Below are 16,544 nucleotides of genomic sequence, written 5' to 3'. Positions count from 1 at the left end.
GGAAGAAATAGTGAAGACAACACACATATGCTGTTGATACTTGCTTGAGGAATTTAAGTGAAAGGAAGAAGAACAAATATTACATATTACATTTTGGAGCAGTATTACATATTGGAAAGGGATATATCAGAATTGAAGTGAAAGTTTGTAATATTTTATTACTAAAATCTTAATACATCGTGGAAGGGAGAAATCAGTATTTATTTATTTGGCAGGGTGGGAGTAGGGCAATAGGGTACATTTACTTACAATTAATATATTTTAAATGTCCATTACACATAAATACGTGTAAAATGGAGCTCATTCCGAATATGAATATTTATATTTCTTGTGCATTGTGGGATGCATCTCATTCTGATGAGTCCTGTGAAGAGATCACATTTTTTATTTTTGAGAAGACATCCTTTCATATACCAGCTTTCTTCCCTCACTGTAATTGCTAGAGACATTTTATTCTCAGTTCAGCATGAGGTGTGTGTAAATCTGACCTGTTTCAGTTTCTATTCTAAGTATTTAACTCCCCACTTTCTATCTCTCTGTTAAATAGTTTACCTATTGCCTTTGATTTGCTGGTCATGAAGCACAGATGGAAGAGTTTCTTTCATTGGTCGCTGGTTGCCCTAATGATCTTTCTGGTGAGTTTTCTTTTTATCTTGTTCTAAAGTTGTAATGAAAGCAACTTCTGATATGGATGGAAAAGAGAACATTAGGAATTGATTCTGTTTTTCATTCTGAAGTTTATCCTATTAGCATTGTGAGAATGTTTCCAGAGCAAAACTCTACAATTGCTATATATTTTCTGCTCTCTTTTAGGTGCCTGTGGTGGTCATTGACAGCTACTATTACGGGAAGTTGGTGATTGCACCACTGAACATTGTTTTGTATAATGTCTTTACTCCTCATGGACCTGATCTTTATGGTAAGGCCTTATGAAATTAGGGAAGAGTTAGGGGATAGCTTAATTTGCCTCAGCTTTGAAATTTTAATTCAGCTGCCACATTTTATCAAATATAGCCTTTCTTTGCAGGTAATATTTTCTTATTTAAAAATAAATGACATTTGAACATAGCACAGTGATGATATATAGCCACTAAATATTTTTCCTTGATTAATGTGATGTTCAGATCTGGCTTTCTGTTAGTCCTGCTGCCTCTTATTCTCAGTTTCAGAGTAGTGAAGACTCTGTTGGGTATGCCTTGGGTTTTGATGCTACTCGTTTAAAATTAAGTTACTTTTTTCTCTTCTCATTAGAAAATCAATATGATAACAAAAATAAGAAAATTAAAACATTCATAATCCTATCATCTCCAGATAGCTCTTGTTAACACGTTGGAAAATATTCCTCCAGAGATTTTCTATACATTTGGTATAACATTTGGAGTTACTTTTTCTTTTTTTAATTTGTTTTACTTTAGTATTATGCATTAGGGGAGAAAGTTTAGAAAATCTGTAGACAAAGTGTAGCAAATGGGGGTGAGGTCAGCATGAGAGGGTGGATAGTTTGGCCAGTTTAGGATTAAGAGGGGAAAAAAGGGAATGCCTTTAGTCTGGGGTTGGTTCTCCAATTTCCATCCATCTCCATCCCTCCCCTTTTTTCTTTTTTCCCAGCCAGCCCTTGAGCTTGTTTTGTTTTTTTTTTTTGTTTGTTTTTTTGGGTTTTTGGTCCCCTGAGGGCATTTGAGTTAGTGACCACTACAGAGGGATAAGTTAGAGATCTTTCTAATGAGATCAGCCAAGTCAGTAAACATTTTATGAGACAGTTTCTCATTAAATAAGTATAGTTTCTTCTGCCTTAATCTTTTGAAGGTCTTAGAGCATTCTGTATATGTGACTGTCTTGGGCTCTGCTATGAAGCAGGTTAATATTATTTCTGTGTCTCTTATCAATTTAACCCACGCCCATCATTTTTCTGTGCCACTTTGCCAATAGAACCAACAGATTGACTGAGGAGAATTAAAGTAAGCATATAAATGGGATTTAATTGGGCCTCCTGGGATTTGGGGAATGTTGTCATTTTAGATGGCGGGTAATAGGTTAAAAATAAACAGTGTTTTGTTCAGTGAATTGAACCCACAAACTGCATAGTTAGAGAATAATTGCTAAGTGAAGGAATTTTAAAAGGCTCTTTTATGTGGCTCCAAGATCGCTGAGACTATGAGAAAAAGCCCCAATTTTAAGCTTTTGCCTCTAGATGTCTCCCTTTATCTAGGGAGAGTTGCATGTTTTTAATTGCCCATTGTTTTAGTTTACTTGTAAAACTTCAGTTGATTCTACAGGACAATAGAAGGGGGACTGTCTTCCTACATCCAGATTGCATATTAGAAATTGATTTACATGGAACCTATTGGAAACATAATATACATTATATATAGGTGAATAAATTGTGTTAATTTGAGTTAAATTTTAAAAAGTTGGCTTCTCCACCTTTTAAATGGGTTATTACATATTGATATTCTGACTGCTTATTTATAAATGAAACTTTGTGTGAGAGTATATGAAAGTTTCATAATTTTTATAGTCCTCTAGATTGATGAGGATTTTATATCTAGAGATAAGCAGGTTGGTAGGGAGAATAGGAAAGAAAGAGTAAATTCTGACCTAAGTTTATGTTTCTAGTTTAACAGTGGGTAGGTTTTGGGATCCAGCGGAGCAGTGGCCAGTCTTTCCCTGCATGTTGGCATCTGCTGTTCATTTCAGCCAGCGTTTTATGGGGAAGAGTCCTTGGGTCTCTGTTCTGCCAGCTTTAGTGAACCTGGGTTAGCTTCAGTTCAGATTTTGCTATTTTGGATGTGCAGGAGCTGATCACTTTCCTAATGATAGAAAAAGCTTTGTTGGGACAGAGGGAATTGTCGTACTGGGTATCAACAGGACTGATTGCCGGGCTGTAGTCAGCCAGACTTTAGGGGGTTGTTCCTTGATGGTAGAATTTTTGTGCTTTTCCCTCATCTTTGACAAATTTTCAGGGGTGTCTGATTTCCATGTTAACTCCATTTTGCTTTAGCAGACTTACAGAGAATGTTTCTTCCATTTTAGGAGTAGGTAGTCTTTGTGTATTCTAGGTCTTCAATAAAGATTTCTTATGAATGAATGAATGAACAAATTCTGGAGTACCCATCAGATTACTTAAGTGCTCTGATCACTATTATGTCCTAGAACTATTTTGTCTAGACCTGTTGTGGTGTGCTAGGTTGGGATTATCTTGATACAAATTAAGAACAATAGAGGTGAAAGTAGTACTTTACCATTGTCAGCTAATTTTATTGTAATTGTTGAGTCCATTCAGTAAATATCAAAGACTTATATGCTGTACAGTTGTCAGACAGCCTGTTTTTTGTCATGGAAACTCTTTCACTTGTTTGGCACTTTTTGGCATTATTTTGACTATTTTCTAAGAGTCTCCTGCTTAAAGTGCTTTGTTAGCTATGGTAGGCACATAGTTTTTTTGTTTGTTTGTTTTTAAGAAGATGTTGGGGGTAGGAGTTTATTAATTAATTAATTTATTTTTGCTGTGTTGGGTCTTCGTTTCTGTGCGAGGGCTTTCTCTAGTTGTGGCAAGTGGGGGCCACTCTTCATCGCGGTGCGCGGGCCTCTCACTGTTGTGGCCTCTCTCGTTGCGGAGCACAGGCTCCAGACGCGCAGGCTCAGTAGTTGTGGCTCACGGGCCTAGTTGCTCCACGGCATGTGGGATCCTCCCAGACCAGGGCTCGAACCCGTGTCCCCTGCATTAGCAGGCAGATTCTCAACCACTGCACCACCAGGGAAGTCCAGGCACATAGTTTTTTATCTGAAAATTTAAAATGCGTTGTGCTGATAGTTTTTGTATACATCTAGTGTTGTTTCTTACATATAAGAACATAATAAGCCTATAAATACTTCTTGAATGAATGGATAAATGACTTCAGCTAAAGAAACATTGAATCAATTGCTTTTGAGCATTTATCATGTGTCCTCATAGAATTTACTGTCTAATAAGGCTGCAGACACATGAATAGATAATTACAGTCCAATCTATTATGTGCTACAGTGGAAAGGTAGGGAATCAAAGGAGCAAGTTCATCTGGTAGTATCAGGAAAGACTTCTTAGAGGTAGTGATCTTTGAGCTGAGCCTGGAAGGAAGAGAAGGAGTTTGCCAGGTAGGCACCAGGCGGGTACATTGTAGAAAAATAGAATTTCAAGTGTAGGGACTGCTGAGACAAAAAGATTGAATATTGAGTTCTTTTTTAAAAACTTAAAGTAGTTTTACAGCATTAGCTGAATTTTAGGTAGGAACTACACAGGCATGAGCAAGGTAATTTCAGTCTCTCCATTGTGATTGTAATAATGGTCCCCAACTTATGATGGTTCAACTTAGAATTTTTTTTTGACTTTATGATGGTGCAAAAGCAATACACGTTCAGTAGAAACCATACTTCGAATTTTGAACTTGGATCTTTTTCCAGTAGGCGGTATGATATCTCTCGTGATGCTGGACAGTGGCAGCAAGCCATACCTCCCAGTCAGCCACTCCATCATGAGGGTGAACAATGGAAACTCTTACAGCCATTCTTTACCAGCAACCATTCTGTTTTCACTTTCAGTACAGTAGTCCATGAATTACATAAGACAGTCAACATTGTGTTATTAAATAGGCTTGATGTTAGGTGATTTTGCCCAACTGTAGGCTAATGTAAGTGTTCTGAGCATGTTTGAGGTAGGCTAGGCTAAGCTGTGATGTTCGGTAGGTTAGGTGTATTAAATGCATTTTTGACTTACAATATTTTCAGTTTATGATGGGTTTATCAGGACTTAACTCCATCATAAGTCGAGGACGATCTGTAAATATTTATTCTGTCTGTTGTTTCTGGTTTTCAAAGGGACCTTTCTATACTTTCTTGGCCAGATAACATATATTAATGACACATTCCAGATCTGGGCTGACTCTTGACTTTTGAAGCCAGGGGAAAGAAATAGTTTTCACAACTATTACTTGGATGAGGTAAAGAATACTTGGCATTTAGGAAATTTAGAGTAGTGTAGACATAAAGTTGCAAAGTTGTAGGGAAAACATCTCTATAGGGTCAGAGATCAAGAGGTGAAATTTAGTGTTGCAAAAAGGGAAGTGACTGGGCTTGGCACTGATTTTGCCTCTTTCCCTTGTAACATTTCAAGTCCTCAGATGTTGAGGTTAAGTAGTTTTGTGTGTGAGTGAAGAGCAGTGCTGCTGTCTGATGAGCAGGACACAGGCCTGGAGAAGGTGTGGGAGGACAGGTGTAAGAAATGCTCTCCCCTCAAAAATAACAGTGGGTCTGCTCAAGGATGCCACTTGGTGGCCTAGGATGTGATCCCTGCCTGTTTGTGTGTTTTATCAAATCTGTCAGATCACAGGACAGGAGATTTCAGAAGGTAGGGGCTGGTGTCCTCTATCAGAAGGCCCACAGTTTTCCATTCCTGCAGCGGCAGAGGATGAAGCCCCAGAGGAGTCTTTTGGGGAGTGCTCAGGGTCACCTGCCAGCCACAGCTGTTCCAGAGCCTTCCCTCTTTTGTTAATCATTTCTGTTGAACCTTGGTGGCTTTTTCTTCTTGGTGGTGCAAATTTGACATTTATAAGGACGATTTACTATAATTTAGTTCCTAGAGTTCTATAAAATTGTAGGCCTATAAAAGATTCCAGATTCCATTCAATCTGTGGAACAATAAACATTATCCCCTCTTCTTTTAGCCTCTTGCAAAGCTCCCTTTAGCTCGTTTGAATGAAAGGAATTGAGGCACTTTCCACAAAGAGGGAGATAGGTGAGTCACTCCCTGCAAAGACCCTGCTTCCAGCTTCCTTTCACCTTTCACTTTGCACCAGTTAAATGCTTAGCTTGTCATTCTGACACATTTTTTTCTACATAGTTCAGCTTTGATATTTTCTGAGAGCAGCACTGAATATCTCCCTGGAAAGAGATAAAAGTTTTTACTCTTTGAAGGCAGATGCCTCATCAAGTAGGGGAGGACACTGGCTAACAGGATTCACTATTTTTGTCCCCTTTTGCTCTTGCTTTTAAGACTGTTGTCAACTTGAACCTTCCCAAATCTTGACTTATCCCCCGATTTTTACCCCATCCTTCAGGGAAGTAACAGTCTTACGAAATGTTCACAGCCTAGCTGTGAACTTGATCTATGAGCTCGTAACACGTAAAAATAATTGAGTTTACCAACTTAATGCTTTTGGTTCCTCATCTCAGAGTACAGTGTACCTTGGTAAAAAGATACCCCTAACAGAAGGGCATAGTAAGTTGTGGTAAAGACAAAAAGACTAAAGAGCTTTCCTGAAAAAAACGTATATTTGCAAAGATCAAAGAGAAAGAGGCTTTTTTCTTTTGATGTTTAGCATCTGTAGTAGATGATGTGGAAGGTGATCTCCTTTCCTCTAGTCACTCTGGTTTTTCTTCTCAGGGTCAGATTTCCAGAATTTTGTAAAGAAAAAGGTGGGTCAAGGTTGATAGCATTGCCACCACACTGGCAGTCAGGAGAGGATTGTGCAAAAACTTACTTCTCTGGAAACTGGATGTCTAAAGAACTCAGTTTAGGAAATGTGTTGTTAAATAGTAATTAAAATCCAGAGAAGACGTGTATTTCTGTTTTGAAAATAAAACCATCCATTAGTTTTCTATAACCCAAAAGGTTATTTGTAGAGAATACAAGATATAAATGTCTCTAATGAGCTTGGCCTGGGACAAAATCTCTGTTCCTGAACAGTCCCTATCATTGTATTTAGACAGGAAGGAGAGAGCTTTCCCAAAAGGTGACCCACGATTGAATTTGAGTCCTTCCTTAGGGTCCCCCTGTTCTTCTTCCTCCTCCCTTAGATGTTTCTAGCATTAAGGGTTTGGTTTCTAATCTTATTTTGCTGTGCAAGCTGCAAAAATGTCAGGCTTTTCTGCCTGTTTCTCTGCCTTCTGATTACCCTTTTAAGCAATGCTGATTGCAGTAAATTGCTGTGGTGCAACGCGGGTGTCACAACACACAGTGATTAAAACCCGCATGTGTCATTCACTGCCTGATTGAAGTAATCACATGGAGGGGAAGAGCAGATGAAAAACCTGCTAAATGTGCAGAGGGGGGCTTTTTCTCATCATTTGGGTTTAAGGATTTTGAGTTAAAGAATCAAAACTTGTGTGAGTAAGGCTTGTGTTTTCAGTCATTTTGTTTCATTCTGAATCCCCAAAACTTCCGAGCAGGGTCTGGGTCTCTGAACATGGTTTTCCTAAGGAAAACAAGTTGTTGCTTTTTACGGAACACAGGGGACCTGTATACACACTATCAAATAGTGGTTGAGTGTATCAAGGGGAAGGATGCTAGAATGTAACTAGGAGAAACAGGTAGGAAGGAAATGGGAAAGGCCCTAATAACTCAGCCCTGCAAGACTGCAACCTACCACGCTCACCCTCCCCCAACCCCTGTGCCCCTACTTCACGTGCCAATTCAAAGTCCGGGTTGTCACCTGGGCTTCTGACTGACCAGCTGTAGATTAGTTGTCCCTGCAACCCCCACCTCAGGTTCAATTAATTTGCCAGAGTGGCTCCCAGAACTCAGAGAAACATTTACTTGTGTTTACCAGTTTATTATAAAGGATACAAGCCAGGTGGAAGAGATGCGTAGGGCAGGGTGTTTGGGAAGATAACGTGGCACTGCCGTGCTCTCTGGGTGTGCCACAGCCCCGTGGGCTCCTCTGCCTGTTCACCAACCCAGAAGCTTTCTGAACACTGACTGTCCTTTTGGGTTTTTATGGAGGCCTCATTACATAAGTACCATTGCTTGAATCATTGGCCATTGTTGATGAAACCCTGTTGCCAGCCCCTCTCCCCTCCCCAGAGAAGGGGAGGACAGGACTGAAAGTTCCAACCCTCCAGTCACTCGATTGGTTCCCCTAGCAACTAGTCCTCATCCTTAGGTTACCTGGGGCTTTCCTGAAGCTCCCTCATTAACAGAGCAAAAGACACCTTTATTATTCTCACCCCTTCGCAAATTACAAGGGTAATTTTAGGAGCTTTTTACTAGGAATGGGAGTGAAGACCAAATAAATACTTCTTATTATAAATCATAGTGTCACCACTAAGCTATTTATGTTATTTGGTGGTTCTGAAAAGTATTAGTTCCATTTGGGCTAGATATAGTGGTCATGATAGAAAATACAGCTAAATATTTGAAACCTGATTTCTAAGAGGGGGGCGGCTTGTGGACTCTCATACACATGAGGCACTGGATCATCAACATTACTTGAACAAAAAACAGTATGAGTCAAGCGTTGTAATAGGTATTGGAGGCATCCACTAATGATTTCCTATCTCGTTATCTCCCTCAGGTACAGAGCCCTGGTATTTCTATTTAATTAATGGATTTCTGAATTTCAATGTAGTCTTTGCTTTGGCTCTCCTGGTCTTACCACTGACTTCTCTTATGGAATACCTACTGCAGAGATTTCATGGTGAGTGGCATAACAGATGATAGACTTGGTGGGGTGTGGGAGGGAAGAGAAGTAACGATGGGTACCAAGAAGTGAAAAAGAACTTACTTACTTTATTCTCCATTTTCTTCCTATGGAAATGGTTGGTTTATTGCATTTTCCATTTGTGTTCGTAGATTATTTAACTTATGTTGTTAACCTGTGTGAAAGTTTGGTTAATAATTGCAAGTGAGGAGTCTGTATGATTTACACAACCACCTGGGGAGGCAGAAACATTTATAAAATCTTGGGAGATAAGCCTATCTATATGAGTCTTCTGTTTTTTAAAGAACTGTGTGTTGGCATGCAAGATTGCTTAAGATAATCAATGCTAGAGGCAAACATTCTCTGGGAAATTCAACCAAAAATTTGAAAACTAAACCATATAGAGGTTCCCCCAAATTTGATGCTTGTTCTGATTCTGTATTGCACAGCCAGTGTTCTCTCAGGTTGTCATGGCTCTGGATATGTAGTGCCCATAGTTTCTTTTATGGAAGACAGATCTGAGCAGAAATGCATCTGAGCTTTGGAAGGAGATTTAACTTCAGAATTTTTAGTCTGATTTGGATGCCATATGATCCCTCAGTACCATTCCCCATTCTGCTTTTCTATTAATGGTTTATAAAGACTTCACTGTGTTCATAGAATATGAAAGCAGCCTTCAGAGTCACTTTTGTTTTGTTTTAGGACTTTCGTTGTAACATAACCGTGATGCCATTATCCTAACAAAATTAACAGTAATTTCTTAATATCATCTAATACCCAGGTAATATTTAGATTCCTACATTGTCTGAAAAATAGCTTTTTATAATTTTTATAGTTCTTTATAGTTTGTTTGTTTAAAGCAGGATCTAAACAAGAGTCATATAGTGAACTTGGTGTTATGTTTCATAAGCTTTTTTAGAGGTTCCCCCTCTCACCTTTTTCCTCCTGGAGATTTCTAAAGAAACCAGGTCATTCATCTTGCATAGTGTCCCACATTTGGATTCAGCTGTTTGTCCCCTCGAGGTATTAATGTATTCCTCCATTCCTTGTATTTCTTAAGGATCATTTTTTCTTTTTTTTTTGAAAAGTAACTTTTTCCCTGACTATAAAAATATTTATGCTTGTGGAAAATTTGGAAATGCTTGTGATGTAAGTATAAAAACAGTAAAACTAAAATAAAAATAGTATATTAAGCTGTTCTCCGAAGTATGAATCCAGTTTTGGTTTAAAAGTGTGTAATGTATCCACATGTCCACCTAGTAACTAGTCCCCATCCTTAGGTTACCTAGGGGCTTTCCTTTATACTTTTTAAAATACTTTTTTAGTACTTTTCTTCTGTTTTTTTCTTTATATTTTTTTTTGTATTTTATAATGGAAACAATACTTTTTCAAAAGAGGAAACATTAAGAAATAAAAATAATAAAAGAAAAAACGTAGAAAAATATAAAGAGGCAGGAAAGAAATTACCCATTATCTCATCATGTAGTACAACTGGTTATAATTTTGTACATTTTATAGAGGACATTTCAAAATTTTAGGCCATATTTTTAAAATGTATTCGTTAGCTTTTAAGATACAGAAGAGGAAGAGATTGTTTACTTATAGAAGACAGATTTTTTCTTATGATGAAGAAAATTCCAACCTAAAATACCTCCTGGAAAGGTATAAGTCCTAAATTATAACCTAAAATCTCATGATAAAATCTTAGAGTGAAAAGTTTAAAAGATAAGCTTGTTATTGCAGTTCAAGAATTTTTATTCCTAAAGAGTTTCAGCAAAAGCACGGATAACTACGGAGCACAGTTAAACATTGCTAAGTTGGGCTTTGATGACAACCCTGATCTTTTAATCTAAATTTGCTCAGTGTAGACATAATGGACACCAGGGGGCGCTATCTATCTACCCTTGGCCAGTGATTCCTGCGCACTGCTTGTTGTCACTAGTATAAGCACAGCAGGGGATGCCTTTGCTGTAGGTTGCAGGTTTATCACTCAGTGTTCATGTACCTAACCACAGGAACCTTCCAGTAGGTGCTTAGGTCTTAGTTTTCATTAAATTCCTTTAATTCTTTCACATGCTTTTAAGTACATCTTGGCTTTAATTTTGCGATGCAGAGTGGATGGGTACTGCAGAACAGGAGAGAAAACTTGATCAGTAAACTTCCTTTAAGAGTGTTTTTATATTTGCTTTGAGACAAACTCTGTCATTTATAGCTTGAGGAAAACCAGTGATGGGTTTCAGAATCCTACTTTTTTCCTTTTCTTTGATCTATAGCCATTTGGTGTATAAGTAAGATTAATGCAGTAAACAGAGCATAGGAATTAAAATCCAAGAAATGAATTTATGTTATGCTTTTGGTTGATCTCAGGAACTTTTAATCTTAGTGGCAGGGCTCATTAGAAAGAGAAATCTGTTTTTTCTTCATCCAGTGTAGAAATTATTAAGCTCTATTACCCATTCACCTGTTCTAGCTAAATCCAGTATTGTGCCTCCCTTTAAATGTTGGACCTCTTGGGAGGGCTAAGGAGTATATACCTCTTTCTACTTTACTCCTTTATTATATCAGAGAAAGTGTGAGTACAAGAATTGAAACATTTTATTGGATGCCCTAGGGTATACATCCCAGTTTGAGGTCAAGAGAACATTGAAACTAAACATGCTGTTTTGTTCTAACATGGTGAAAGGTGGATATTTTTCTGTCTTACAGTTCAGAATTTAGGCCACCCATATTGGCTTACCTTGGCTCCAATGTATATTTGGTTTATAATTTTCTTCATCCAGCCTCACAAAGAGGAGAGATTTCTTTTCCCTGTATATCCACTTGTATGTCTCTGTGGTGCTGTGGCCCTTTCTGCACTTCAGGTGAGTTTCAGGGAAATGTATATCTGCTTCATTCTGTTTCACTTTAAATCGTTCATAAAGCTTATAGGCAAATTACAGAATGCTTCCACCTAAGATATTTTATCTGTACATTACACCTGATACAGATATTATAAAGCTTTATGTACTGATTGCTTAAATGTTGCATTGACTCTTATTTGCTGATTACATATTTGCAGTGTTAATTTGTGTGTTAATTTGTCTCTGTTGCCAATAAGAATCCAATTGTTATGAAAGGAATTTTTTTAAGTCACTGAATGGGCCTAGCACAGAACGGTGGAACCACAGCAGAGCTAATGGAATGTGTACTCTTCCACTACAAGACCTGAATGAAACTGGCTCAAGTGTTTGGGATTACATCAGGCAGTTAGCAATGTGGGACACTTTGTAATCCTGGCTTAAAACCTGTCCAGGTCAATTCCCTGTCAGAACTAATCTTGAATATCTCTGTAATTATGGCTTCAGAAGCGCCAGACTCTGTTTTTTTTTTTTTTTTAACCTCTGCTACCATCTGCAGTTAGCAGAAGAATAATTAGGGTGATAGTTTTTTTCTAGTTTTTTTCTTAACAGATTTATGTTAAGATATAATTCACAAACCATAGAATTTACCCATTTAAAGTGTATGATACAGTCTTTTTTAGGCTATTCACAGATCTATGTAAGCCTCACTGCAGTCAATTTTAGAACATTTTTATCACCTCAAAAACCCTGTACCCTTTAGCTGTCATAACCCCCCTCCCATATCTCCTGAGCCATAAGCAACAGCCAATCAATCTACTTTGTATCTCTGTAGATTTGCCTATTCTGGACATTTCATATAAATGAAATCACAAAGTATGTGGTCTTTTGTGACTTCTTTCATTTAGCATAATGTTTTTATTTTTTAAAATAAATTTATTTTATTTATTTATTTTTGACTGTGTTGGGTCTTCGTTGCTGTGCGTGGGCTTTCTCTAGCTGTGGCGAGCGGGGGGCTACTCTCCATTGCGGTGCGTGGGCTTCTCATTGCGGTGGCTTCTCTTGTTGCAGAGGACCAGCTCTAGATGCGCGGGCTTCAGTAGTTGTGGCACGTGGGCTCAGTAGTTGCGGCAGACAAGCTCTGGAGTGCAGGCTCAGTAGTTGTGCTGCACCGGCTTAGTTGCTCTGCGGCACGTGGGATCTTCCTGGACCAGGGCTCGAATCCGTGTCCCCTGCGTTGGCAGGTGGATTCTTAACCACTGTGCCACCAGGAAGTCCTAGCATAATGTTTTTAAAGCTCATCCATGTTAGGATGATAGTTTTAAAAAATAATTTTAATTATAAAAGTAACTGAACTTTATTGCAGATAATTTTTCTTTTACCACTTTCTAAATCAGTCCTACTACCCTAACAAAATCTCCTTCTAGCATTTTTGCCGATCATATAACAATCTATTATGATTGTAATCTAAGGTTCATGTAACTTTACATCCCTCTTAATATAATTATAACATTCTCTATATTGCCATATCTGTACCCATCATTTTAATAGCAATATAATATTCTAAGGTGATATAATATACATTATTATGTAATATATAATATACTGAATTGGTTATATATAATGATTAGATATAATTTATGTTAAAGTTTAGATTGCTCACTTATTTCAGTATTATAAATAATGCTAGGGTAAATATCTTTGTTTAGGTATTTGGATTGTTTGCTTAGGAGAGATTCCAGAAAATATGAAAGGGGTTCAAACATATTTATGGCACTTGTTATGTATTGCAAAATTGCTTTCCAAAAGTAGTTTCTAGTCTAGGAGGGAAAGAAGGGAGGACAGAAATCTCATGGGAAGGTGTTCAAAGGCTGCAGAACTCATGCAGGTGTGTATATATTGTTAATGATATTCATCTAGTTTGTGAAGTAGTTTAGCAGATAATTAACAGAATTTTCCTAATATTCTATGTGAGGAATTCTTTTTTCTTTTTGTTTGGTCATGAGACATTTTGTCAGTTGCTAAAAACTTAGATGAAAACTTGTTAGTAAGGAAAGTGAAGGTTAATAACTAGTTATATCAGAATAGATTGAGATACTTCATATATCAAAAAAACCTAGGAAAAGCATTTTTGTTTAAATATTAAAAAAAATAAATTATTAGGACTTTAAGCATTAGGGAAGTATCCAAATGATTTTCCTATGAAGCTAGTGAGATTTCATTCTTGGCAAGCCCTCTGGCTAGGCTGATCTACAGACAATTTAGCAGAATTTGCTTTAATGTGAGAATTTGGAGTGGGTATTTCACTGTTTGCTACTGCTCAGACCCTTGGTAGAACCTCTTTTTCTGCTTTCTTCCTCTCAGTCGTGTCTTGTGATTGTGTATATTTTGCAAGGTGTATCTTCTTTTTTCAATAAAGTTTTCTTTCCTTCTAGAAATGTTACCACTTCGTGTTTCAGCGATACCGCCTGGAGCACTATACTGTGACATCGAATTGGCTGGCGTTGGGAACACTCTTCCTGTTTGGGCTCTTATCTTTTTCTCGCTCTGTGGCACTGTTCAGAGGTAGATGTACTGAGAATATCTTAACCCGTACTCACAAGGCACTATTCCTTGGTTTTGCTTGACCCATGATTGTTGGGGTTTTTTTTGCGTTTTTTTTTGTTTTTTTGCAGTACGCGGGCCTCTCACTGTTGTGGCCTCTCCCGTTGCGGAGCACAGGCTCCAGACGCGCAGGCTCAGCGGCCATGGCTCACGGGCCCAGCCGCTCCGTGGCATGTGGGATCTTCCCGGACTGGGGCACGAACCCGCATCCCCTGCATGGGCAGGCGGACTCTCAACCACTGCACCACCAGGGAAGCCCCCCATGATTGTTTAATACAATTCAGTTTAAGCTGCAGGGGGAGGACTTTTCTACAGGGAGAACCTATGGACTTCGTATTAAGATTGGGGGCTTGGCCCCAATTGAGCCATGGCCGCTGAGCCTGCGCATCCGGAGCCTGTGCTCCGCAACAGGAGAGGCCATAACAGTGAGAGGCCTGCATACCGCAAAAACAAAAAAACAAAAAAATAATAAGATTGGGATGTGAATTCTGTACCTTAGGATTGAGGAGAAGATTGAGAATTCCTTTTAGTGTGATTAACTATAAATGTCTTCTCTATTCCTACTAATGTTTTTTTTCCTTTTAAAGGATGAATTAAGGAAGCCTTAAACTTAGGATGCAAATTTGGGGCTCAAGTCCCATGATTATATTCTTTCTTATAATCGTTATTTGGATCCAGAATAGTGAACTGTGCTCAAAGAACGTGAAATTAAAAAGGTGGAAGGGTATAGAGAAGGGCAAGAAAGCAAATTATTTCTGGCAAAAATAGGGCCTCTGCTTTAATCATCTTCCTAACTGTAGAGGTGTTTTACACCGTAGAGTGGGCTTCCTGCTGGGGTTGCGGTGTACCTTTCACATGGATCACAGTGGGACATGAACATGCATTATAATTAAATGTCAGGATCTCATCTTCCTCACCTTTGGCTTTCACAAACCTTTCTCCCTTCCAGGGTATCATGGGCCCCTTGATTTGTATCCAGAATTTCACCGAATTGCCACAGACCCAACCATCCACACTGTCCCAGAAGGCCGACCTGTTAATGTCTGTGTAGGAAAAGAGTGGTATCGATTTCCCAGCAGCTTCCTTCTGCCCGATAAGTAAGTTGCCCTTTAATTCTCAGAGTATTAAATCAAGGTGTAAAAATAGCAATCCTGTGGCAATATCTTCTTAATTTTTCCTTCATTTTAGATTTTTCACGAGTTTTTGAATGATTTTCCATCTCAGAGAGCTGTGGGAACTGTGCTGAGCACCCATGGCCTGTGTTTGGTAGAATGAGTGCTGTGTCCGGTAATGCACCCTGCACTGCCCTTAACCACAGAGGTCTGGGGACGTCTGAAGACATTTTGGGCTCAGGGCTTCTGCTAGTGGCTCTTCCTGAGGATCCATATTTAAATTTTTATAATGAACTGATATCCACTTTTAAAAGTGGTTTAGAGACTCTAGGTTTCTAGAGTGTTTTTAGAGAAGACATGTTTGTCGTCCGACAGCAGTGAACATTCTCTACCAATGTATGGACACTGGGAAAGCTGTGGCGAAGACCTCGGTACCACTTTCCTCAATGCTGTCTGTTGTTGGATGTGATAGCATAGGCTCTGAGTTCCCTTGTATTTGCCTCATTTGGACAGAGAAGAGTCCTATTTAGGGAAAAGGGAAGTCAGGTTAAGATGAGTCATGTTGCTCCATTTGGGGACTGGCTTCAGCAGCTTAGCTGGTGGTAGTATCTTTTGATTGATAAAAATCCTGTATCAGTCATTAATGATTAATTAAAACTTGTTTTTTACGCATTAACTTTAGCATTTGCCTTTTACATTTGAAATAGTTTCACAACTAAAGATACTTTTGAGGATTACTCGGGAACAAAGTACTTTTCCCACAGTGAGTTCTTACATTTCACTCTTTTCTCTACACACCTGATGAATTTGCTTTAGTTTTGATAAGTCCCTCTGATCACAGGTAATTGGCAATAACTTTGATGTTTCTCTTTTGATGGTATGATCACTATTGCAGATTTCACTGCTAAGAGTTGGTGAAATGGGTTGAGAGACCTCTAGTTGAAAATTTCTCAATGATTTTGGACTGAATTGTGACCTCTGTCTCTATTCTCTCTGGTTGAGGTTTTAGCAGAAACATTTTGTCTCCAAGTGAAATGTTTTTCACATGAAATTTTTTTTTTTTTTGCTTGTGTATTTCAAGTACATTTGGCAATGTGAGCCCCCTGTGTTTTTCTTATTCTCCTTATTTGTGTTTCTGACAGTTGGCAGCTTCAGTTCATTCCATCAGAGTTCAGAGGCCAGTTACCAAAACCATTCGCAGAGGGACCACTGGCCACCCGGATTGTTCCTACTGACATGAATGACCAGAACCTAGAGGAGCCATCCAGATATGTAAGGGCATTATTCTCCTTTTACTACTTTGAAAAGAGTTCTACCCTTAAAATCTGTTGGCATACATAATAGAGCATTGATGAAATGGGACTTTCTTAGAAAGTGATTTCTTTAGGGTGAGGGATATAACGACTTTTGTTGAGAAAGGATGAACAGTATCATTTTTATTTTCAAATGACCTCCTTTATTTTCTATGTAAAATATATAATTCAACATATTTTCTAAACTGGGCTGGAAAATTTCCTATGTTTAATTCAAATCATCAT

The 16,544-nt window shown here is 38.4% G+C and overlaps 1 protein-coding gene across 9 annotated transcripts in view; it reads left to right on the top strand.

Annotated features, from left to right (window-relative positions):
• The window catches only part of ALG9 (ALG9 alpha-1,2-mannosyltransferase), a 96,166-nt gene that overhangs the window by 18,739 nt on the left and 60,883 nt on the right, over nt 1–16,544 (top strand). For 8 of the 9 annotated variants that reach the window (XR_003004420.1, XM_024754242.1, XM_024754246.1 and 5 more), the window contains 7 exons: nt 548–635; nt 814–919; nt 8,328–8,450; nt 11,160–11,314; nt 13,726–13,855; nt 14,844–14,991; nt 16,149–16,278. Coding sequence is in view for 8 of the 9 variants with exons in the window: in XM_024754242.1 (XP_024610010.1) it covers nt 548–635; nt 814–919; nt 8,328–8,450; nt 11,160–11,314; nt 13,726–13,855; nt 14,844–14,991; nt 16,149–16,278 (880 nt within the window). In the remaining variant the exon portion in view is untranslated. The remainder of the gene's footprint in view (nt 1–547; nt 636–813; nt 920–8,327; nt 8,451–11,159; nt 11,315–13,725; nt 13,856–14,843; nt 14,992–16,148; nt 16,279–16,544) is intronic. The other variant, XM_024754243.1, reaches the window with a different exon arrangement.

The sequence above is a fragment of the Neophocaena asiaeorientalis genome, unplaced genomic scaffold (assembly GCF_003031525.2).
Source record: "Neophocaena asiaeorientalis asiaeorientalis breed wild unplaced genomic scaffold, Neophocaena_asiaeorientalis_V1.1 scaffold21, whole genome shotgun sequence".
NCBI lineage: Eukaryota > Metazoa > Chordata > Mammalia > Artiodactyla > Phocoenidae > Neophocaena > Neophocaena asiaeorientalis.
The sequence above is the reverse complement of the archived record's forward strand: the minus strand, read 5'-3'. Positions and strand labels throughout refer to the sequence as shown.